Here is a 23,729-nt window from a genome sequence, read left to right on the forward strand (position 1 = left end):
ATTGCAGGTTGAAAGTTTTGCACCTGCTAATCACCACTAGCCAATAGTCATTTAGCAAATGTGTAATCTGCATCCAATTTCGAGTTGCACCTCCCTGAAATTATAATTATGTGCAATTTACTCATGGGAAAGCACAAACCTCATTTTACACCTTTGATATGTAGCACGTTTATCATTCACTAACTGCGGGGCTAACCTATCGCATTAGGCTCAAGTTGTACTTTGTTTTTGATCCTGTTTTAGGCATGATAACCTCCCAATCTGTCACCAATGCATGGTGTATTTGAGCACGAAAACTGTGATTTGCAATGCTTGGGAGAAACTTTTCTTTTTATAATGATATAGGACAGAGTTAAACGCTCTCTGCTGACATCTGAGAATGTTCTGCTCATGAGTTTGAATTTTGCAAGTACTTCTAGGTAGGTAATTTGGGTGGTACAATTACACCTTCTTGAGAGTACACATTCTGCGCAAAGGAGAGCTGCTCTATATAAAGCTTATTTTCAAAGAACAAGAGCTACGGAAACCCAGCACAGTCAGTGCATCATGCATACCTACAGACATTTCACATGTTAGTGACATCCTTGATTTTAAACTGCACCAACAACCCCTAAAACGTCACCTCTTCATATAACATATTACACTGCCAGGCTGCTTTGGCATGGAGGAGAAATACCAATGCAGCTAGCATCTCTAATTAGGACCAAAGCTGTCCTGCTTTTAGACTAGGCGACCAGTGCGTAAATCTTCCCATACGAATGCCCCAGTGACGCGCGTGCTTCTGAGCTGTCAAGCCTGACATTTTCATTGTTAAATGTGTGTGTTTGTAATGGTCGGAGTGGGGCACTCAAACAATGTCATGTCAGTTGTTTATTTCACATATTCCCCACAAAATGTAATACACTTCCGAACTTAACTGAAAGAGAAACTCGCACAACTAATCCCTGTGGAGGGCGGCTGAAAATAATAAAACATTTCTACCCGATGAAACTGTATTATGTGCAATCCGGGGTCACGGAGGAGGCGGGAGCAGAAAGGGGGGGGGGGGGTGAGGGGTTGTTGAGCACGAGGGACCAACAAGAGACGGGGGTAGTGGCATGTGAGGACGTACCAACAAGTGGATGGTGGGAGGGGGTGGGGTGTGTAAAGAAAGCACTAGAGCACCGGAGGAGGGCAGAGAGAGTGCAATTAAAAAAACATTTAAATGGGAGACCTATTGCATTTCAAAGCAGCGGCCGCCATTGTCCCGGCTGCTTCAAAAGAGAAAGCGGGCATGGCATGCTGAACGTAAGTAAAGCACGTCATGCCTGCAGCAAGAGAAACTCAATAAAGAAAATAGTGCTTACACACTTAAGAACACTACCGTGTAACAACCGAAGTAAAGGGGCCAGTCGCCATGGGAGGTTACAGAGGAAGACAAGGCGGTAGTAAGGAGGGATAACAAGCCTTTTTACAAATCAGATACTGGCACTTAGGAAGGAAACTGACACAAGCCAACGACAAACATGGGAGGAGAGTGGGCGGAGCTTCTCTTCCGTACTCCACTACAGCAGTCTCGCTGAGCAGTGCATGGGCGCTGACTCAGGCTTGACCTAATAAAGGCATGTTTGCTCCTGTCTGTCGAGAGATTCAAAAATACTCCCGCCAGGCGCTAGCAAATATATTTTTCTGCCTGCTTCAGCACGGGCTGGGAAACTACTGTGTACCAGGGTGGGCACCCCAGGTCACAATAACAGAGCCGGCCTCTGGGGGTGGGGGTCCCCGGGGCCTTTAAAGGCTCGGAGATGGGGGGCCACGCAGCCTCCCTCTTTTAATTTCTGTTACAGCAGTAGGTGATGGGGTCCCCAGGGCCTTTTTAGGCTTGGGGAGGGGGCTGTGCGGTCTCCCTAATATTTTTGTATACATTTTGCCCAGGGACTGGGGTCCCCAGAGCCTAATTAGGCTCTGGGAGTGGGGCACCGATCCCCTTTCTCTTCATTTATCATCTTGGCCTCAGGGGATGGGGTCCCGGTGCTTTTTTAGGTTCGGGGTGGGGGCCACGTGGGTCCCTCCCCTTTTATTATATATTTCGGCCCGGGGGGTTGGGGTCCCCAGGGCCTCTCAAAAGCTTGTGGAAGGGAGCCACGCATTTCCCCCCCAAAATAAAAACCTAGGATCGCCCTTCCCACTGGCTGACCCCGGGAGGATGGGATGTTAACAAGAAGTGCTTTTTTTGTTTTGCTTTAACCGCAAAATAAAAAAAAAGTTTTGCCCACAGAAGAGATCCCTATGGGACCACACAAGCAGGCCTCGGTGAGCAGGGTATCCCTAAACTGCCCCCTTATTCCCTTTTTAACTTGTTTTTTAGGACTCTGGACCAAGTCCCAAGGCCTAAGATGGCTTCTGTCACATCGTCTTTAGTGTGGTGGCACCCAATCAGATCGCAGCTTGAGATCCCTCCTGTCCGCAGAGCCTCCGAGGTGTGAAATATACAACGTTTTTGAGCATTAATTGATCAAAAACTACTGAACGGATTTACATCAAATCACAAAAAGCACTCTTTCTGAACCAAGATCTATCTTTCTGCCAAATAAGTTTCTATGGAAACATGAATTTACATAGAAATTCTCGGCCCCCACTTGATGATCCCCCCCAAAAGGTTCCATGCGCAAACTTGCCAGAAAGCAGCATTTTCTGGAAAGTTTTGAGGAAATTTGTCAAACGGTGCCCAAGTATACATATATGTCAGGGAATCAACACAAGAATAAATCTCAATCTTAAAACTGCAATGATGTAAACCTTAGATTCACAACTGAAATCAGTGCAAAAATTGTGACATTTTTAGATCTAAGAGTATTTGAGGCAGAGAAAAGTATCTGTCCCTGTATAGGAATCCCACAGTAGGTAACGCCTTGCTACATGCAAGACGTAACCACCCTAAAAAACAGAATTGGAGCATCCCCTAAGAGGAGCTCCTCCGAACTGAGAGGAACAGAACTCGAGAAAGTGAATTTAACCTACCTGCGAGAGAGGTCATTAGGAGATTTGAAGCTCGTGGGTACCCAAAGAAAGTTCTGAGAAGCACGGAACAAAGGGTACTGAACAGAAAGAGGGAAGATCTACTAATGAAGAAATAACATCTAGAAGGAGGCTCCAAACTTAGACTAATCACATACTTCTCGGAGAATACATCAGAAATCTATGAAATCTATTGGATACTCTGAAAAAACATTGGCACGTCCTACAGGCTGATATGATCCTGGATCCTGATCTAACAGATCATCCACTGGTAACATATAGGTGAAGTACATTGTTTAAGGACCTGTTAGTACATAGACATTTTACCAGCATGACCAAGGGACCCAGTGCAAATAGGATAACAGGCTTCTTCCCATTCATAAAGTGCAAAGCCTGCAAACACAGTTCTAATATACTTACATATCAGGTATCAGGGTACGGAGCTCCTAAAAAGATCAAACAGATGATGAATACACTGTGTACTGTATGTTATGTCCATGTAACAAGCAGTACATAGGAAGCATAGTACACCCCACAAAAGGGTATTAGAACACATGAGGGCCATATCCAAGAGGAACTCACCTTACCCAGTGGCACTGAACTTTAAGCAGTGTCACAACTGTGATAGGAATCTACTAATATTTTTGTTGTCTCTATCGGATACCTCCGGGAGAGAGAGGCGGTGATGGGGTCTTAAAATTGAGGAGGCTAGAATCATGTGATACCAAAGGGGATGATGGAAGGAGCGTTTGAGCAAATCAAACACTCACCCCCAGTCAACTGATCTGGGTTTAATTCATCATCATTCTTTAGCTCACTCCACCACCCCAGTTCAGACATGGCCATATGCAAATCAGTATGACCCTGTGCCTCATGGGAACAGTCCAGCCCAAACTGCCAAGCCATGTCTTCCCTGGACCAGAAACAAGCATCCTGGGACCGGTTTCGGGTTCACAACCCTCATCAGCCAGGCTATCTTGAATCCAGCGGCAAAGTGAGCAAGGGACCCACGTCTGGGCATACCCTGCCAACTTAGGGTGAACAAAGCGATACCAATTGGGATGGACGGAGCGTTTGAGCAAATCAAACACTCACCCCCAGTCAACTGATCTGGGTTTCATCCATCATCATCCTTTAGCTCACTCCACCACCCCAGTTCAGACATGGCCAAGCCATGTCTTCCCTGGACCGGAAACAAGCATCCTGGGACCAGTTTCGGGTTCATAACCCTTATCAGCCAGACTATCTTGAATCCAGTGGCAAAGTGAGCAAGAGACCCATGTCTGGGCATACCCTGCCAACTTAGGGCGAACAAAGCGATACCAAAGGGGTTGATGGATGGAGCGTTTGAGCAAATCAAACACTCACCCCCAGTCAACTGATCTGGGTTTAATCCATCATCATTCTTTAGCTCACTCCACCACCCCAGTTCAGACATGGCCATATGCAACTCAGGCTGACCCTGTGCCTCATGGGAACAGTCTGAAAAGCCCAGGTCGAAGAGCAGGGATGCCGTCGACCACAAATAATGCATTACTATCTCCAGCAAGCTGGCTATGATGAGCCAGTCATCCAGGTATGGGAAAATGGGAATGCCTGAACGACGGAGATGGGCTGCCACCACTGCCATCAGCTTTGTGAAGACTCGAGGTGATGTCAACCCAAATGCTAGAATTTCAAATTAATAGTTCATAGATCCTACTACAAAATTGAAGTACTTCAGATGGGACCACAGAATAGGAATTTTAAAATTTGCATCCTGCAGGTCCAGTGACACAATCCAGTCTCCAAGCTACAATGCCAATAGAACTTGAGCTAGGGTAAGCCATTTTTTATGAAGTTCAGGGTCCTGAGGTCTAGATTCGGATGCAGGCCACCGTCCTCCTTGGACACCAGGAAGTAACGTGAGCGGCAACCTTGTCCTATTTCCTTGTCTGGCACCAACTCCACCGCCTCTTTCAGAAGGAGAGCTGCCACTTCCTGGTGTAGAATGGCTGAATCACTGGGAGGTGGGGAGGGGAGCGGAGGGAAGTTTGGAACCTGTAGGAAGAGAAGGGTGTAGCCCTTTTCTATGACTTGAATGACCCAATAGCCCGAAGTAATGGCCTTCCAGGCCAGAAGAAAATGGGACACCCGCCCTCCCACAGGCTCAGTGTGGGATTGGAGGAACAAATTAGACCTGCTTTCCTGGAGGTGCAGAGGAGGAGGAAGAGGGTTGCAAAGTAGATCCAAGGCCCTGTCCTCCACCACGGCCCCTGTACTGGAAAATTAGGTTGCAGCTGTTGTGGCTGGTACTGTTTGGAGCAGAAGGAGGGACTTCTGCCACAGCCACGAAAGCAGTGGAAGGACCAGAAGTCCTTGGCTGGTGGTAAAAGCTGAAGATTCAGTGAACGTGCCGTGGTTCTTGACACTTCAAATCTCTCCGGCACCGAACTGGCTTTGTCACCAAGGAGGCGTACCCCATCAAAAGGAAGGCCCATTAAATTGGATTGGACATCAGTTTAAAAGTAAATGTACAGAGTCAAGCATGCCGACGGATTTAGCTGGAAGTCAATATATCCTGGGCCACAGAGTCAGCCGTGTCCAATAACCTCCTGAAAATTCTCCTTCAGGTCTAGAGGGATGTGAGGCAGCATCATTTAGGCCATGTCCCATAGTGCTTGGGTGTACCAATCAAGCAGACAGTTTGATTTTAAAAACTTTAAGGCCACACTCCAAGTCGAGAAAGCTTTGCTGCCCCAAACCCCCAGTCGTCTGTACTCCCTGTCCGTTGCCACAGTAGGGAAAGTGTCACCCTTTTGCATACCTGAGCAGGATGCCTGGATAACCAGGGTTTCCAATTATGAATGAGTGGAGAGGGGTGGCAGGTCAACAGGTGCAAAACAATTACGGGCACACTACAAGTTTGTCCACTGCAGGCGTAGAGTATGGATTCTCCTAAGCTGCCAGGACAGGTGTCAGCAATGCCCCACTGGAGGTTAGCAAGGGTTCTGATATGGTCAAAGAGGGCAAGAAAACACACGTTAGAATGTTGGTTTTAGCTTCTGCCAATGTCAACTGTAAATTTAAGGCCGCCATCGCATTCAGCATAATTGTGTGGAGTGACGCCACCTCCGGTGTTCATGGTCCATTGAGGAACTCAATAGCCGATTCTGGTGAAGTATTAAGGCCACCAGCGAAGGACAGGCCCTGAAAGTCTTGTAGAGGGTCCTGTGCTTGCTCTTTATAATGTAGGTAGTCTACAGGGTCAGAGTCGCTGCCTAAGATTTTGTGAAGGCCCGCCCTGTAAGCCTCGTCTTCCATGAACCTCTGTGCCTCCCTACGGGAGTAAACAATGGCTACCACGTCGGTCTGCGGTGCCGGTGACTCCGTATCTGGAGCTGGTGGTGGAGGCGGCAGGGCGCCGAGAATCAAAGGGCTGGGTCAAAGCATGGTAGCGTAGGTGTCAAATCTGAAGGTGGTGAGCCAATAGGCATCGGTTGGAACTGCAGAAATCTTGGAAGCCTTGGTGGAACAAGTGAGTCCGAAGGGGCTCCGTTTGGTGTTGATGCCTTCATGGCATTGAGGAGCACTGCCGGATCTGAGCCTGGAGTCGGGAATTTGGGATATTGTGAGGTCGAAGGCTCAGGCAAAGGAGCCGGAGCTGAAGGCTCTGGCCACAGTGGAGGTCTGTCCAGAGCCATTTCCAATGGAGGAGCAGGGCTGCCGGAGGATCTTCAGTTGGTAGCTCGACCAATGAATGTCCTGTGAGAGTCTGAGAACATCTGGGAGAATTACCTTTTGAGTGCTTTTTTTTGTGGCGTCTCCTTTGCTTGGTGGACAAGGAAGATGGAAAACAGGAATAGTGTAGAGAACATTTCTGACACCAGCGGTTGCCCTTGGCCCTGGACATTAAGAGCTTGGCCTCCTGCTAATGGATGGCCTTAGGGTTCAAGCTGAGGCAGAGCAAACAGGATCTGGTGTCATGGTCAGAGCCCAAACACCATAAACAGACAGACTGTGGGTCTGTGATGGACGTGTCCCTCACCATCCCGACACGGATTTATAATCCGATTTTTTGGGAGGAGACATTGATATGGCTTTAAAATGTTTTGAATGAGGAAATTCCTCAGAGATTGCAGCTTCAGATCCACATTGAAGGTGCATAAATATGGGAATTTATGTTGAGGCGCCAGAGCACACACTTTATGGCCTCAGTGGAGTCGTCTGTTGACACTTCTGACGCAGAGTGCAGTGCTCTTTACCGGTGACATACTGTCTTTGAAGTTTTCTGGATCCAGTCTGACACCTGGGGTTGGTCTGCAGGTGAGGAATCTGCAGGTAAAAGTATCCATCAGAAAGTAGACGTTATATGGCGGAGGTTGAGGAGCAACAGCCAAAGGTTGCACAGGCCTGGTGCAATAGAAAAAGTTGCGACAATGTGTCCACACAAGACTAATCACCTGGCTGAGATTTTTGTAAACTTTGAGGCAGCTTCTGCTTTAACAAGTACTTGCAGAGAAGGCAACGCAGTAAATTCGGCTTCTCAGCAACAGCTTCTGACTCTATATGAAGCAAGTCTATTGTGGAGTCATGTGCTTACTGTGGTAGTTTTGATGGGCTTTCCATTATATAATCTATCACTGTACCAGGGCTTTTTTAATCTTTCTGTTGGGGAATGGCACTGGTCTTGCACATCCACATCAATTGCTATAGAAGGCTATGAAAGTCCACCTTCAGTCTGAGGTGCAGTGCATTGTTTACAGTAATCATCCTGCTATAACAAGCCCTTCAAGTATCGTAAGCCTAATGTTTTTTCAGCTTTGCAATGCCTGGCACATCTGCCACTTAAAGTTCAAGAACTCCCTGACAAATAGACTGAACACTCAAAGGATGGGAGAGATGAGTAGAGGGGACACTTAAATTAGTTATTTTTTATGCTGGTGAAGTCTAAACTTTTTTAGACACATACAACCCGATTTTGCTATACAATTGCATTGAGAAATGAAGGCTGTTGAAGCAATCTCTCTCTCTCTCGTCAAAGTACAATGAAGATGAAGAGGAGGGGGGAGGAGCTGGCCTAATGACTAGGGCGGTCAACCTCAAATCTGGGGAACCGGGTTAGAGTCTCGGCAAGGACGCGCAACATCCTGTGATTCTGGGCAAATCACTTAATCTCCCAGTGCCTAACAAAAATGAATGTGTCCTCATGTAATACAACTTGTGTAAAGCACTCTGATACCCGGTACCCTCGGATCAAGTTTGCGTATATAAAACTCTATTTAAAAAAAAAAAACGATAAAGTGTAATATACAATGATGTTTGTCTCAATGCACTTTGGGCTGCAGGATAATGCAGGGATGTGCCTGATGACAGGTTTAAAGCAAAGCAACTTGCAATTTCACGTCCCAACACTGGCTGGCAGGATTATGCACAGCACATGAACAAACGGGATTGTTTAAACAATGAATTGACCAACAAAATGTCATTAAAAGGGGTGGTAACATAGAAGTAAGGTAACAGGCTGCAACTTCAAACCTAAAAATGAATAAGATTCTGTAGTTAAGCTACTACCTTAAGATGAGTTCTCCCTCCTTAATGGGAAAAATGCTTGGCCAAGGCAGCAGTGTGCGTGGGGGGAGAAAGCAACCAACCCTCCGTCACTTGCTAAAGAGGGTGGTATTTACTAAATACAAATACTGTGTCCCCAGTCCTTGGGCAAGATGGAGGTGGAACAAAGTACCTTCACTGAGCATTCTGGGGGACAAAGGGAGTGGAGACTATTTTGTTTTGGCTTTCCATCCCACCTCACTATTGGATAAGGCTGAAATCTGACAGGAGCAAAGCCAACCCTCATTGGCCTTTAAGGTAAGACCAGGGAATGCCATAAAAATAAACACCCTTTCTTTGGGCTAGGTGGACTTTGTGCATTTCAGGAAGGGTTGAGGCCAATACATTTATTTCTGGCTGCCTTGCAAGGCTGGAGAGTCTTTTGGTGTGCAAGAATGTTTAAGCCCCCCCCAACCAGGGTCATACCTCCCTCCAGTTCTGGCAAGGAAGTAGAGAGATTGCACAAGTAGATGTGCCTTAAGCCCACCCACTTATGCATCACAGGTTGTTCTGATGTGGAGCTTTTTTATTCTTTTCTTCAAATGTTTGAGGACATAGGGTCATCCCGCCATCCTAAGCAGGTTTTACACCCGCCAGATATTGGTGGTGTGCAGGTGAGCGGAAAGGCCGCCCACCACAAATCCGACAGGCTCCTTGAGCACACCGGTACGCAGGAGGGCCTCCGAATCCCTACAATGGTGGGGGTGCCTGCCAGGCCCCACAGTAGGGATTAGGAAGGTCCCTCCCCACCAGCCTTTACATGGCCATGGAAAAGCTAGCGGGGATAGACTTTGGGGGCCCACAACGGGCCCCCTTCACCCCGGGTCCTTTTCTTTGGGTGGGTGCCCCCCAGGAGATCCCTGTACCAAGTGACAGGCACCACATGGCACCTGTCAAGTTGTACAGGGATGTGTTACACATACCTTTTTTCCATTGTGGCGGGTGCTGCAGCCAGCAGCAGCCCCCGCAATGGAAAACCTGTACAATGCGACCACCAGGGTGGCGGTCACATTGTAATTTGACCTGTGGGACCCCCAACAATATGTCGGACGGTACCCATCTCCGTTATCCACTATCCTAATCAGGCCCATAGTGAGGAAATTGGTGTGAGTCTCTACTCCCTATGTGCCTTTATTATGCACACTCATTGTTCGCAAAGGCTTATCCATTCTTTATCCAGGGGGTATGTCCAATTAATAATATATACCATGGTGGTGGGCATGCATTAAACACTCACCTCTTTGCCATACATCTCTGAACCGGATAGACAAAAATTTGCCAAAAAAGGAAAATGAATGGCAGCAAAGCTGTCTTGCTAATAAAATTTTGAGGACTTTTGTTCAGCAGTTTTGGACTTCTGTGTGATGGAAGTTTGTTATGGGATAACCTATGTCAAACATCCTTCTACTCCCCACCCTACTGGCCACCCATTCAAACATTTGCACCAACTTTGGTATGCTCAAGGTGTACATTTTGAATGCTGTTTCTGCACAAGTGAGCACAAGTTAATAAGGGGAAGGGAAATTATTTAAGTGAACAAAAATTGAATTTTTTAAAAGTGAGGGGTCAATCTAAACCACAGTGGCATAACAATACCTTTGTTATGTTTAAGAAACATACTCATTAAAATTATTATTATTTTGGAAAAAAGATATCTTAATAGAAATGGCACTTGAAAATAAATCCTTTGGGAACGTCATAGGAGGATTTTAAACATACCCATTTGTATTTCATTCATTGCCATTTTCACAAAACTGCAGAAAAAATGTGTGAGTTTGTTTTCCTTAATGAAAAAACAGAATCCAAGATTGAAGCACAAGCAGGACATTTGTCACTTGACTGCGTTTGTTGTTTTGTATTATATAAGTAACAGTACATTTATTCACTTGACAGTGTTAACTTGTTTTGTAATAGAGAAGTTGCAAAGTTTACCTGTTTTATGGTGCTGATGAAATTTTACTTGGATGTCAGAAATAGGTTTACCAACATGAAATACATTTCTTAATATGGATATGGAAGGTAAGCTGTATTTTTAGAGTCCAAAAAGTAGCATAATTCAAAATCTCTACTTTCGAGAAAGCCATAACTAAGGTAAGGGAGCTAGTGATCTTATTGCATTAAAGCTGTCCTTCCTACTATTTCTCTGTTACAGTCTGAACCTCTCTAGTTTACAGTGTGTATTAGTGAAATGGTTTTGAATTCTGTTGTGTGGCATATACAAAGAGAAACACTTTATCTTACCATTTCTTTCCTGTATTATTTGGATCGCTTGTAATTGAAGTTCAATGTTCTTCTGAACCATCACCGATTTGAATAATTTGAAATCTTCCACTGCCAACACTGGTTGCAGGATAGTCTGTAAAGGAAAGCATGATGTTAAATGTGATGGATGTGTAAAAAATAAAGAATATATTTATTTGAATCAGGGGGGCAGTTAGAAGAAGATATGATACATTCAGCTTCCTATTAATCAGTCACACTCAAAGGGGAATGGATCACTTGTACCTGCAACCAGGGTCCAAATTGTTCTACCCGTCAGAACTTAAAAAAACCCTCATTCACGTAAGCAGGTCGTATGGCGGTTTATCTTGATTCTCCGCCTATATTAGATACGTGACAGCATCATCATTGGGTCTCTTTTTTTGTATGCTTCCTCCGCCTGGAGGGAACCACTGGTTTATACAGTAGTGATCAGTTATAGGTGGTGAGTGAAAAGTGCTCAAATGAGGTGCGTTTAAAAAAAAAAAGTGATCCTCATACTACCTATAAATAAGATTTTTATTCTGTTAGGTGTACTATTAAAAAGGGTGAATTCGTGCGGAAGAGGACTGTTTATGAGTCCACTGCACTCTCATGTTTCAGTTCAATGGTCGACATGTTTCAGCCCGGCTAGGTGCCCCCTAGGGGGTCGTGGGGCTTTCTTCAGGACCTAAAAAAACAGAATGAATTGGGTCTCATCCAATTCAAGATTAGAGTACCTATGCGTTTTGTTCCTCAGAGTGTAAGACCAATTGTACCTAGAACAAAGAGAAGGAGAGACAAACAAGCAGTGGTGATGAAGAAAAAATTAAAATATTAAAAACACTACATTAAAAATTCTTAAGGTCTCATGATGATGTGCACTATTATTCAACTTGAACATGAGGAGGAGAGATAAGCAAATATAGAAAAATGGCAATTCTTTATGTGCTGTATTTATCTTTCACAGTTTCCCTACAGCATGTAAACATCTTACTAGGATAGTGCCTCCAGAACGATGAGCACTTGAATTGTTAAGTTGCACACATGTAGAGTAGTTCAGTGTAGTGCGCTCAAGTATCACCGTCAATGCGGTGTTCATTACGGCTTAGTTATAAGCGAAATATTGTTAAGTGTCTCTGATGTTCTAAAACACTCCATTATGTCAAAACGTTAATAATCACAACGTGCAGCTATTGTAATAAAATCATCTCTGACAGGTTTGTGTATGTGTTACAAAGGCGATCTTGAGATCGAGCACTTGTGTATTCTATGTGGGTACGGGTGGCCTTATAATAAATGCGTCTTTAACAGGTTCGCGTATGTGTGATAATCGCGCTCTTATGATCGTGCATTTGTGTATTCTCTGCAGCTACGGGCGGCCTTGTAATAGATTCGTCTTTAACAGGTTCGCATATGTGTGATAAACGTGCTTTTGGGATCGCGCATTTGTGTACTATAGGTGGGTCCGGGCGGCCTTGGGCATCGTTGTGTGGAGCGAGTCTATTGGAGGTCGCTACTCTGTGTGCGTGTGACCGCGGTACAAGGTGCCGTGTTATGGCGTCCTCGTAAGCGTACTTTGTGAAATCCTAATTGGGCTGCAGCGGGCGCTGGCAGCGCGAAGTCCTGCTGTAGGATTAAAACAATGTCAGTTAGCTTTGGCATTTCTGTACGTTACGTGTCTTGAATGGCGGGGTCCGGCGGTGATTGTACCTCGTCTGCAGGCTGCACGACTTGTGCTGGCGCTGATTCCAGGGTCCCGGGTGGCGTGAGTCCTCATTAGAGGTCAATATGTGGCATTCTCCGTAGTTGCAAGTAAAGAAAGACTCCCGTACTTGTGGTAAAGAGAAAAGGGCTCTGTTGTAGAAGAGTGGCTATTATTGTTAACATAATTTGTTCCTAAAAAGTAAACACTCATTATGTTGATTATCAAAGCTCTCTATGTTAATAATTATGTGTGGTAATTACATTAGGAGTCAGAATGGGCGGGGGTTGTTTGTTCACCTCAGACAGGAAAAATTGAGATAATATACAGTTATTGAGGCTCTCATAGATGGAAGAGGAATCATTTTATACTGAGCCACGGTATATTATCATTTAAACCTGATGAGTCTGTCTTAAGACGATGTACCCATCTGTGCTCCCTGACAGTGTGTCAAGAACCACCCAATTTAGGTCGTTGATGTTCCTGTTCAATGTAATGTGTGCTCATTTTAGTCATTTCACATTTATATTTGACATTGCTCCTGAGTTCACAAATCCTCTGTTTTATTTTGCGGCATGTCATTCCGATATACCTAAGGTTACAAGGACAGATGATCATGTAGACAACGTGTGTAGAGTTACAGTTTGTGTGTTGTCTAATTGTCCATTTTAGTTCGGGTATTAATTGTATGTTTTTAGTGGCGGTAGTTAGTTTGCGTACTGAACACTAGCCGCACGACCCCAGAGACCACAAATAAGCAAAACTACCAATACATTGTGTAACATGCAACCGGTAACAGGTCATTACCCTTGCGGACAGTGCTCAGTATGCAAACTAACTACCGCCACTAAAAGCATACAATTAACACCCAAACTAAAATAGACAATTAGACAACACACAAACTGTAACTCTACACACGTTGTCTACATGATCACCTGTCCTTGTAACCTTAGGTATATCGGAATCACATGCCGCCAAATAAAACAGAGGATTTGTGAACACAGGAGCAATGTCAAATGTAAACGTGAAACGACTAAAATGAGCACACATTACATTGAGTGTTTACTTTTTGGGAACGAATTATGTTAACAATAATAGCCATTCTTATGCAACAGAGCCCTTTTCTCTTTACCACAAGTACGGGAGTCTTTCTTTACTTGCAACTACGGAGAATGCCACATATTGACCTCTAATGAGATCTCGCGCCACCCGGGACTCTGGAATCAGCGCCAGCACAACTCGTGCAGCATGCAGACGAGGTACTATCACCGCCGGACCCCGCCATTCAAGACACGCAACGTACAGAAATGCCAAAGCTAACTGACATTGTTTTAATCCTACAGCAGGACATTGCGCTGCCAGCCGCCCGCCGCCCGCTGAAGCCCAATTAGGACTTCACAAGGTACGCTTACGAGAACCCCATAACACGGCACCTTGTACCGCGGTCACACACGCACAGGATAGCGACCACCAATAGACTCGCTCCACACAACGATGCCCAAGGCCGCCCGCACCCACCTATAGTACACAAATGCTCGATCCCAAGAGCACGTTTATCACACAAACGCGAACCTGTTAAAGACGAATCTATTACAAGGTTGTCCGTACCTGCAGAGAATACACAAATGCACGATCCCAAGAGCGAGATTTTCACATATGCGAACCTGTTAAAGACGCATTTATTATAAGGCCGCCTGTACCCACATAGAATATACAAGTGCAAGATCGCCTTTGTAACACATACACGAACCTGTCAGAGACAATTTTATTACAATAGCCGCACGTTGTGATTATTAACGTTTTGACATAAAGGAGTGTTGTAGAACATCAGAGACACTTAACAACATTCCGCTTATAACTAAGCCGTAATGAACACCGCATTGACGGTGATACTTGAGCGCACTACACTGAACTACTCTACATGTGTGCAACTTAACAATTCAAGTGCTCATCGTTCTGGAGGCACTATCCTAGTAAGATGTTTACATGCTGTAGGGAAACTGTGAAAGATAAATACAGCACATAAAGAATTGCCATTTTTCTATATTTGCTTATCTCTCCTCTTCATGTTCAAGTTGAACAATAGTGCACATCATCATGAGACCTAAAGAATTTTTAATGTACTGTTTTTAATATTTTAATTTTTTCTTCATCACCACTGCTTGTTTGTCTCTCCTTCTCTTTGTTCTAGGTACAATTGGCCTTACACTCTGAGGAACAAAACGCATAGGTACTCAAATCTTGAATTGGATGAGACCCAATTCGTTCTGTTTTTTTAGGTCCTGAAGAAAGCCCCACGACCCCCTAGGGGGCACCTAGCAGGTCTGAAACATGTTGACCATTGAACTGAAACACGAGAGTGCAGTGGACTCATAAACAGTCCTCTTCTGCACGAATTTCACCCTTTTAATATTCTTCCCATACACCTAACAGAATAAACATCTTATTTATAGGTAGTAAGAGGATCACTTTTTAAAAAAAAAAACGCACCTCACTTGAGCACTTTTCACTCACCACCTATAACTGATCACTACTGTATAAACCAGTGGTTCATCCAGGTGGAGGAAGCATACAAAAAAAGAGACCCAATGATGATGCTGTCACGTATCTAATATAGGTGGAGAATCAAGATAAAACGCCACACGACCTGCTTACGTGAATGAGAGTTTTTTAAGTACTGATGGGTAGAACAATTTGGACCCTGGTTGCAGGTACAAGTGATCCATTCCCCTTTGATTGTGAATAAAAAATATAGAAAACAGAAATATGAAAGTATGGGATTTTACCTACTTGCCTGGGTCGATGGTATGGGACTAGCCAAAAACAGAATGGTACACTGTAATAATTCATAAATGTTTTTAGGCACATATACAAGGGTGTTGTTATAGGGATTACATTTAGACTCCATTTTAGTTTTCCCTTCTAATTTAGCATCTTTTTAAGATGGTGGTTTGAACATGATTTTCATTAACACGAAAAAATGCTAAATATGCATTTATTTTTGGTAGAGATTGTTGTTCTGTAGCCTGCACAGTTAGTTCCAGGAAGACACATATTAGATAGCGATATCCTTGTTTTATTATATGTTCGTAGGAGATTACTCTTTTTACCCAGATTAAGTAAAAGATGTGTTCCTGCATTCCTGGCAGAATGAGATAAGGCCAGTATTTTATTATTTAAACAACGTCCATTTTGAATTCAGTGAGAGGCACTTCACACTAGAGTTATCATGGAAAATGCTGAGAGCTGTGATTGAGATGCAGCTCCGCAGGCTATAACATTTATCCTAAGAAGAAAGAGAGTTGTGCAGGCAGATGTGTGCAAGCTTGCACACTGAGACAGAGTGCATTCGTTAATGCACTAATGCTGGCTTCCTGAGACATTACACCAAGGTATGGGGTTAGACCATTCCAACAGGGTCAGGCAGAAGGGTACTCCCACAACACTCTTGCTAGTGTAGGGATATTAGTAATAGATAGGATTAACATTAGGAACAATGATGTGTCTCATCTGTCTAATAATCGCAGTTCTTATTTTATTTACAAGGATTGGATCTTTTCAATAAACATATGAAAACGTATTACTCTCTTCTTTTTTGTGAAACTTTGGGCATGCAAAAGTGACAAATGAAAGGGTCAGAACTGCTTCCACGAATTCCTTGGGGAATAAGAGTGGTCATGTTTGAGGTTACAAACACCATGTATAATCTGGAGGTTTAGGTGTTTAGATGCGGTACTGTGAGCTAGCCAAACAAACACGAGACTCTGTCCCTATATTATGATGTTTTGTTGATCGAATACACAGTTCTGATACATTTGTAGGAACTGTATAACAGTGTGGAATTCCTATCAACCAATGTCTGCAACACATTGTTTGGGGTCAAGGACAACAGGTTCTCAAACAGTAGGCCCAAATCCCTGAACAATAAACCCTCTTGGATGCTACTGTACAGCACCACAGTATGCATTCAAATACAGAACCTATTAAATATTATAAATATGAGTCATGAAAGTTAAAGCTTTCACTATTAGGGTGAGTTCTCTAAGGAAATGCAGCAAGCTCAGCTCGCGTTGCTGACAGTGGTTCGAGTATAAATTTTAGACCTGGCATCCTTGGCGTGGTTTTCCCCATCTTTTTGCCTCCTGTATTTTTGACTGTGTGCCGGACTTCGTTTTTTGCTGGTTTATGTACTCTGGGCACTTTACCACTGCTGATCAGTGCTAAAGTGCAAGTGGTCCCTGTGTAAATTCAGATTGGTTATCCAAGATTGGCATATTGGAGTACTGGTAAGTCCCTAGTAAAGTGCACTATGCGTGCCCTGGGTCAGTAAATCAAATGCTACTAGTGAGCCTGCAGCACGGATTGGGACACCCACATGAGCAACCCTGTAGACTTGTCTCAGGCCTGACATTGCAGTGTCTGAGTGCAGTTTTAAACTGCCATGTTGACCTGGCAAGTGCACCCACTTGCTAGGCCCTAACCTTCCCTTTTTATACATGGAAGGCACCCCAAGGTAGGCCTAAGGTACCCCCTGGAGGAGGGTGCAGAGTATGTACAAAGTAGGACATGTGCTGGTGTGTTTTACATGTCCTGATAGTGAAATACTGCCAATTTTGTTTTTCACTATTGCAAGGCCTGTCTCCCCCATAGGTTATCATTGGAGCTGCCTTGTAACATTTTACAAGTGTAACTTTCAATTGGGAAGAGATAGAGATTTGGAATTTGGGCTCCCTGAGCTCAGAATTTAAAAATACATCTTTTAGTGAAGGTGTTTTAAAGATTGTGTATTTAAAAATGCCGCTTTTAGAAAGTGGGTATTTTCTTGTTTAACCATTCTATGTCTCTGCCTACCTGTGGAATCCACGTCTGGTTTAAACTGACAGGGTAGGTTTGTGCATTCACCCTAGCCAGTCAAACAAAGGAGCTGAGGTGTGTTTTACATAATAACTACAAACAGGAAACCTAGGGTCAGAACAAAAGAATAATGATAAAGCTAGTATATACTTCGACAAGTGAAAGTAAATCCCATCAGCCACTTAGGTAGCAACCCACATCATTTGGGATTTAGTAGCCTTTCCAGTGCTCTCCATTGAATCAGGGCCACAGAATGAAAGGACCACAGGAACCTTACCATCTCTTTAAGATATTGTATCTACCGTGGTTCCTAATAATGTGTGTTATTTGTTAATGGTGGTGAGGGAAGCAGTGCAAAAAACAAAAAAAGTGAATATTAAAATCATCTACCGGAACAGATATGATACTTTATTGGTTCTGTTCAAGTGACGAAATTAAAACCAGTGCAGGAGCAGTTTTGAAAAAATAACTGCTCAAGTCCAGCTAGAAAGGGGTCTACATGTTTCAGCCGCACGATTGTATGGTAATCAGGCTTTCGTCAGGACCTATGAACTTATGCTACTGCTATATAATCGTGTGTAATCCACAAAGTAAAAACACAATAATAAAGGAAATAATACAACCTACTTGGGTTGCAGATTTTCTCACAACACTCTATGTCAATTTATCAGTAGTGTTCGTTCATTTCCTAGAAAGAAAAGGAATACTTTAAATGCCCAATAACATGCATCAACCCTGCTTTATCATTACTTTCTTTGTATCATGGGTTTTTATGTAACTCAAGGACTACTATTGAATTTTGTCAGTATTCTCTTTTCAATCCAAAATACCCATGGAAAGACAAGAAAAACGCTTACCCGTCAATGTACGGGAGCTCTCCTCACCTCACCTGGCATCCGCTCAGAGGAATGAGGCCCCGCTCTACACGAAGATAAACGGGTATCAAGCATATTGTATATCTTTAAAAACAAATAACAAACATATATCGCACATTTCTCATACCATCCGCTTGCACAGGGGTCACTCGCGAATTTCGCATTTTTTGTTTCATTTATAGCTCCAAGGGCATGTGAGAACTAGTTAGACAATCTGCAATAAGGGCTGTGATTATTACATAAAAAAGAAAGTGGCACTTTTATAAATAAGCTAGACCCATACATACGAGCAGCAGAGAGCCAAGTCTCATTAACATCGGGAATTTCATCTGTCCCGTCTTTGACATATTCAATCATGAAATAGATTACCTGAGGCCGCCTGAGACATTCTATATTAGGCTTCACGATTAACAAACTGGCTTTTACGGAGTGCGGTTTAATATTTAGTTGGCATCATATTACTACGCTATTTCGCAATATTGATAGCCCATACTCAATTCAGTGAAAAGAACTACAATTCCCATGATGCCCGGGCGTTTGGCTTTGACGTAATGAATTCAACGCAAGAGAGCGTTTGTATTTAGACCATCGCCCCATGCGCGTCGGCGCCTCCCCATCCTGCTTTGTTCAGTACCGGGGTACCGACGGACAGGTCAGTGCACTCAAGAGAACTACGTGTCCAATATAATTTTTTTGTTGGCTTGCTAGCTCCTATATAGAGTTTCTTGAGAATTTCTTGATGATTGAGCATTTACAAGTAACTTATGTTGACGGGTTTGCAGGCTACTTCTGAGTGTCTTTAATCTACTCTCACAAAGAACCAATGGGCTGTGAGTTGTTATTTGTTCTATCGAAAGTGTCTCATAGTAGATAGTTCCCTTTTCAGCGAACTCATACTAGTGAGACCTCTGAGTGCTTACGATTGAAGCAGCTATCGTTAGCAGTTGAAACAACAGCTATCTCCCACAACTTACGACAATTTGACCTTAAAGTCAGTCACTCGCAGCCGATTGTGTGGCCTGAATTTATCTAGACTAATACACATGTACAGTATTGCAGTGCAAATATAACATAAGAGCCGATGCAGATGGCAGAGATAACTGATCTTTGATCTAGCTATTTCAAACCGATTGTGTTGCCGAAGATTCAATGATACGTAGGTTCACAGTAAATTTCTCATAATAAATTGCTCACAGTAAGATTTAGCAAAACGAAGAGCCTGTTCATACGGATTGTTATAATCCCCCTGTGCAAGCGGATGGTATGAGAAATGTGCGATATATGTTTGTTATTTGTTTTTAAAGATATACAATATGCTTGATACCCGTTTATCTTCGTGTAGAGCGGGGCCTCATTCCTCTGAGCGGATGCCAGGTGAGGTGAGGAGAGCTCCCGTACATTGACAGGTAAGCGTTTTTCTTGTCTTTCCATGGGTATTTTGGATTGAAAAGAGAATACTGACAAAATTCAATAGTATTCCTTGAGTTACATAAAAACCCATGATACAAAGAAAGTAATGATAAAGCAGGGTTGATGCATGTTATTGGGCATTTAAAGTATTCCTTTTCTTTCTAGGAAATGGACGAACACTACTGATAAATTGACATAGAGTGTTGTGAGAAAATCTACAACCCAAATAGGTTGTATTATTTCCTTTATTATTGTGTTTTGACTTTGTGGATTACACACGATTATATAGCAGTAGCATAAGTTCATAGGTCCTGACGAAAGCCTGATTACCATACAATCGTGCGGCTGAAACATGTAGACCCCTTTCTAGCTGGACTTGAGCAGTTATTTTTTCAAAACTGCTCCTGCACTGGTTTTAATTTCGTCACTTGAACAGAACCAATAAAGTATCATATCTGTTCCGGTAGATGATTTTAATATTCACTTTTTTTGTTTTTTGCACTGCTTCCCTCACCACCATTAACAAATAACCCACATTATTAGGAACCACGGTAGATACAATATCTTAAAGTGATCGTAAGGTTCCTGTGGTCCTTTCATTCTGTGGCCCTGATTCAATGGAGGGCACTGGAAAGGCTACTAAATCCCAAATGATGTGGGTTGCTACCCAAGTGGCTGATGGGATTTACTTTCACTTGTCGAAGTATCTACTAGCTTTATCATTATTCTCTTGTTCTGACCCTAGGTTTCCTGTTTGTAGTTATAATGTATTGAATCAGGGGATTAGAAACCTATTGGTCAATAAATATTTTCCCTTGGACCCTCTTGATATATCTGGCAAAGTCTAGATATATCTAGTTATTTAGTGTTTTACATATCCTGATGAGCCATCACCAGGCTGATGGGTCTTCCTAGGCTAGAGTGGTGGGAGGAGTTGTCACCGACATCTGAATAGGGCTGTGCCTGACCTCTCACAATGCTGTCTCCACCCCCTGGAGTGTGTCTGGAGACAAGGTTGGGCAAAACAAGAACTAGTGAACAACAAAGACTTTCTTTGAAGTTTGCCAACTTTAAAGACCAAACGGGGTATGCGTATTGGACCTAAAACCCCAGACTTTTAGAATACTTCTGGACTAAGAGGTCCCTGCCAAGAAGAAGACCTGAAGAGCTGTCAGGAGGAGCGCTGCCCCTCTGCTGTGTGTTGCTTTGCTAGATCGACCTGCACTTGCTGCTTCTGTCTGTGGGCAGTGGAAAGGACTGGACTTTTACCTTGCGGTATCCTGCTTAATAAGATTCTCAAAGGGCTTGAAGTAGAGCTTGCCTCCTGTTAAAAAGTCTCAAGGCCGCCAAGACTTCACCTGAAGCATCCTTGAACTCCACTGCTGGGAGATCTGACCTGCCAAGTGGTGCCAATTCCAGTTCTGGGCCCTTGGAGGTTGTTCCTGCAGCAAAAAGCTACAAGAAAACTGAAAATCAACGCATAACCCTTTCAGTGCCTATTTTTGCTACGCAGCACTGCTGTGCGGGAAGAATTTCTACACACTGCCACTGTGCACCTGAAGAAATTGGCGCAGCACCTGCCCGCGGCCCTAGAAGCCGCCACAGCCGGAGATCAGCGTACCAGTCTCCGAAGTATGAGACCACCGCACTGACTCCAATGCAGGCCCTGCTGTGCGGCTGAAAGAATCGACGCATCCTGGGTCCGTGGCTGAAGAAATCGACGTAGCGCCTGTTTGCTGCCACAGCATTAACCTCCAGTGCATTTGGATTTCCACGCATTGCACCTGTGCTGCAAGTTTTTCTGACGCATCACCTGTAGAACCGCCTTGGAATCAACACCTCGCTTCCCCCTACAGTCCAGATTAGACGCAACACTTCTCCTGCATGCAGCAGAACTGACGTATCGCCTCCCGGCGGACTCGGGAACCGACGCATCACTGTGTTTCCCGAAGCTTCCCTCCTCTGCGGCTGTTTTGCCTTGTGAATTTTGATGCATTTGTGTAAAATCACTGCATAGTTTCCTATGGACAGAATTCCTAAAACTTTTTAAAAGTCATATTTTGAGTTGTGTATGTTGGAGGTTTGTCGATTTTGTCTTGTTTGGTTTAGATAAAGATACTTTCTTTTTATAAATTGGTGTGGTGTCCATTTGTAGTGTTTTCACTGTGTTATGGTGTGTGTTATGTGCAAATGCTTTACACATAGCCTCTAAGATAATCTTGACTGCTTGTGCCAAGGTACCAATGAGGTGAGCAGGGGTTATCTAGGATGTGCAATCCCCATACCCTGACTAGAAGTGCAGCAGTGCTGCGTTGGAAAAACTGGCAATGGAAGGGTGCAAAACACTGCCAACTAGAGACCCCCACTTCTAACAATCAAAACATGTACCTTTGCAAAATTTAACAATTTGAGGCTTCTTATAACGCTTCCAGAATGCTCCCTGCTTACATGCAGAAGCATGAAAGTTTGCTTTCAAAATAAAATGAACAGAAACAATGTGAAACTTGAAAACATTAACAACTTTAAACACCTATCTTCCTTCGATTTTATCGTTTGCGAAATGACACACATAGCCATTATAAGCCATATGTATAATGTTCTTCATATAAAAGTAAAAGACTGTCTCTGTAGAATGACTAGTACATTTCAAAACTGTTAAAGTCATCAATAAAGTATGTTAAAAAAAAAAAACACCTATCTTCTGAGGCATTATTTAGTCAAACGTGTTTGATGAATGACAATTTTAAATAAATAATGGGGTAAAACTAATATGGCAACACAAAAAGAGGACAGATGGAATGCTGAACACTGTCAAACATTCATCCCCAGTACAGAAATCTGGGACTAAATCCATTGCTTTTTTGCTCGGCATTCTAGTTTGGATCCTGCCATATGCATTTCAGTCTCGACCCTGCTCCTCATGGGAATAGTCTAACCTGAACTGCCAGGCCAGGTCCTTCCCAGACTGGAAACAAGCATCCTGAGACCGGTTTTGGGGTATCACCCCTCATCAGGCAGGCTCGCTTGAATCCAATGGACTGGAAACCATATTCCAAGCAAACGTTTGGGATTTACATTTTCGCATGAGCAAATATAAACACATATATTTGCTCAAATGAAAATCCACTGAGTGACTGCAAATTGTCTTTACTTACACCTCCTTATTTCCCACCCTGGAAAGTGTTTTACTCCTGCCCTTGCCATGAGTAATTTTTGCAACTTTTTCACATGTGGAAAGAGATTAGAGAGGGGTTGGTGAATATCTATAAACATGTAAGTTTCTGGGTGTGCACAAACTCCCAGGCATTGCTACTTTGGAACTAATGCTTTAAGCCAGCATACCTTGCGCCCCTGTAGTTAGATTTGGGTGGAAGGGTGAGGACAGCCGCTACAGGTGTGTGATCGGAAAGGGAAGCAACTCCTATTTCTACCTCCTTGGTTAACGCGTGGACGGGTGTGGATGCCAAAAGATAATCTAACCGGGCATACGTCTTGTGTGCACTCGAGTAGTATGAATATTCACTGCTATGAGGGTGAAAGCTGCGCCATAAGTCAATGAGGCCTAAGTCGCGCAGGCGGGTAAGCCCCTTCGTGGACAGGACGCCAGCCTGGTGTGTGCGTTGACAAGATCTATCAAGTGTGTTATCAAATACTAGGTCCAGGTCCCCGCCCCAGGAGAATGTGGCGATCCACTGTGACTGTTATGTCGGTGAGGACAGATTGCAAGAACCGTTCTTGTCCATCGTTCGGGGCATACACGGAGCCGATGGTGAATGTAAAATGACCCAAAGCAAATCTATAAGCCAACAACCTACCCCGTATTTCAGCCTCTTTGTGAAGGACCTCCCCCCGAAACTGCTGGGCTACTAGAATGGCTACCCTGGCTGTTTTAGTTGGGCTGGAGGAAAAAAATGGAGTGGGGAATTTCCGGGAACGGAGGCGGTGACAGTCTTTAGTTAAGAGGTGCGTTTCCTGCAATAGGCAGATATCTGCATGGGCCTGCTCCAAACATGACAACACCGCTGCGCGCTTCACTTGATTGTTAAGACACCTCACATTGA

The 23,729-nt window shown here is 43.8% G+C and overlaps 1 protein-coding gene across 3 annotated transcripts in view; it reads right to left on the reverse strand.

The window, feature by feature from the left end:
• The window catches only part of CFAP36 (cilia and flagella associated protein 36), a 537,779-nt gene that overhangs the window by 392,816 nt on the left and 121,234 nt on the right, over window positions 1-23,729 (reverse strand). For all 3 annotated transcript variants that reach the window (XM_085612386.1, XM_085612387.1, XM_085612388.1), the window contains exon 4: window positions 10,828-10,942. In XM_085612386.1, coding sequence (XP_085468512.1) covers window positions 10,828-10,942 — 115 coding nt within the window. The remainder of the gene's footprint in view (window positions 1-10,827; window positions 10,943-23,729) is intronic.

Source organism: Triturus cristatus, chromosome 6 (genome assembly GCF_964204655.1).
Source record: "Triturus cristatus chromosome 6, aTriCri1.1, whole genome shotgun sequence".
Classification (NCBI taxonomy): domain Eukaryota; kingdom Metazoa; phylum Chordata; class Amphibia; order Caudata; family Salamandridae; genus Triturus; species Triturus cristatus.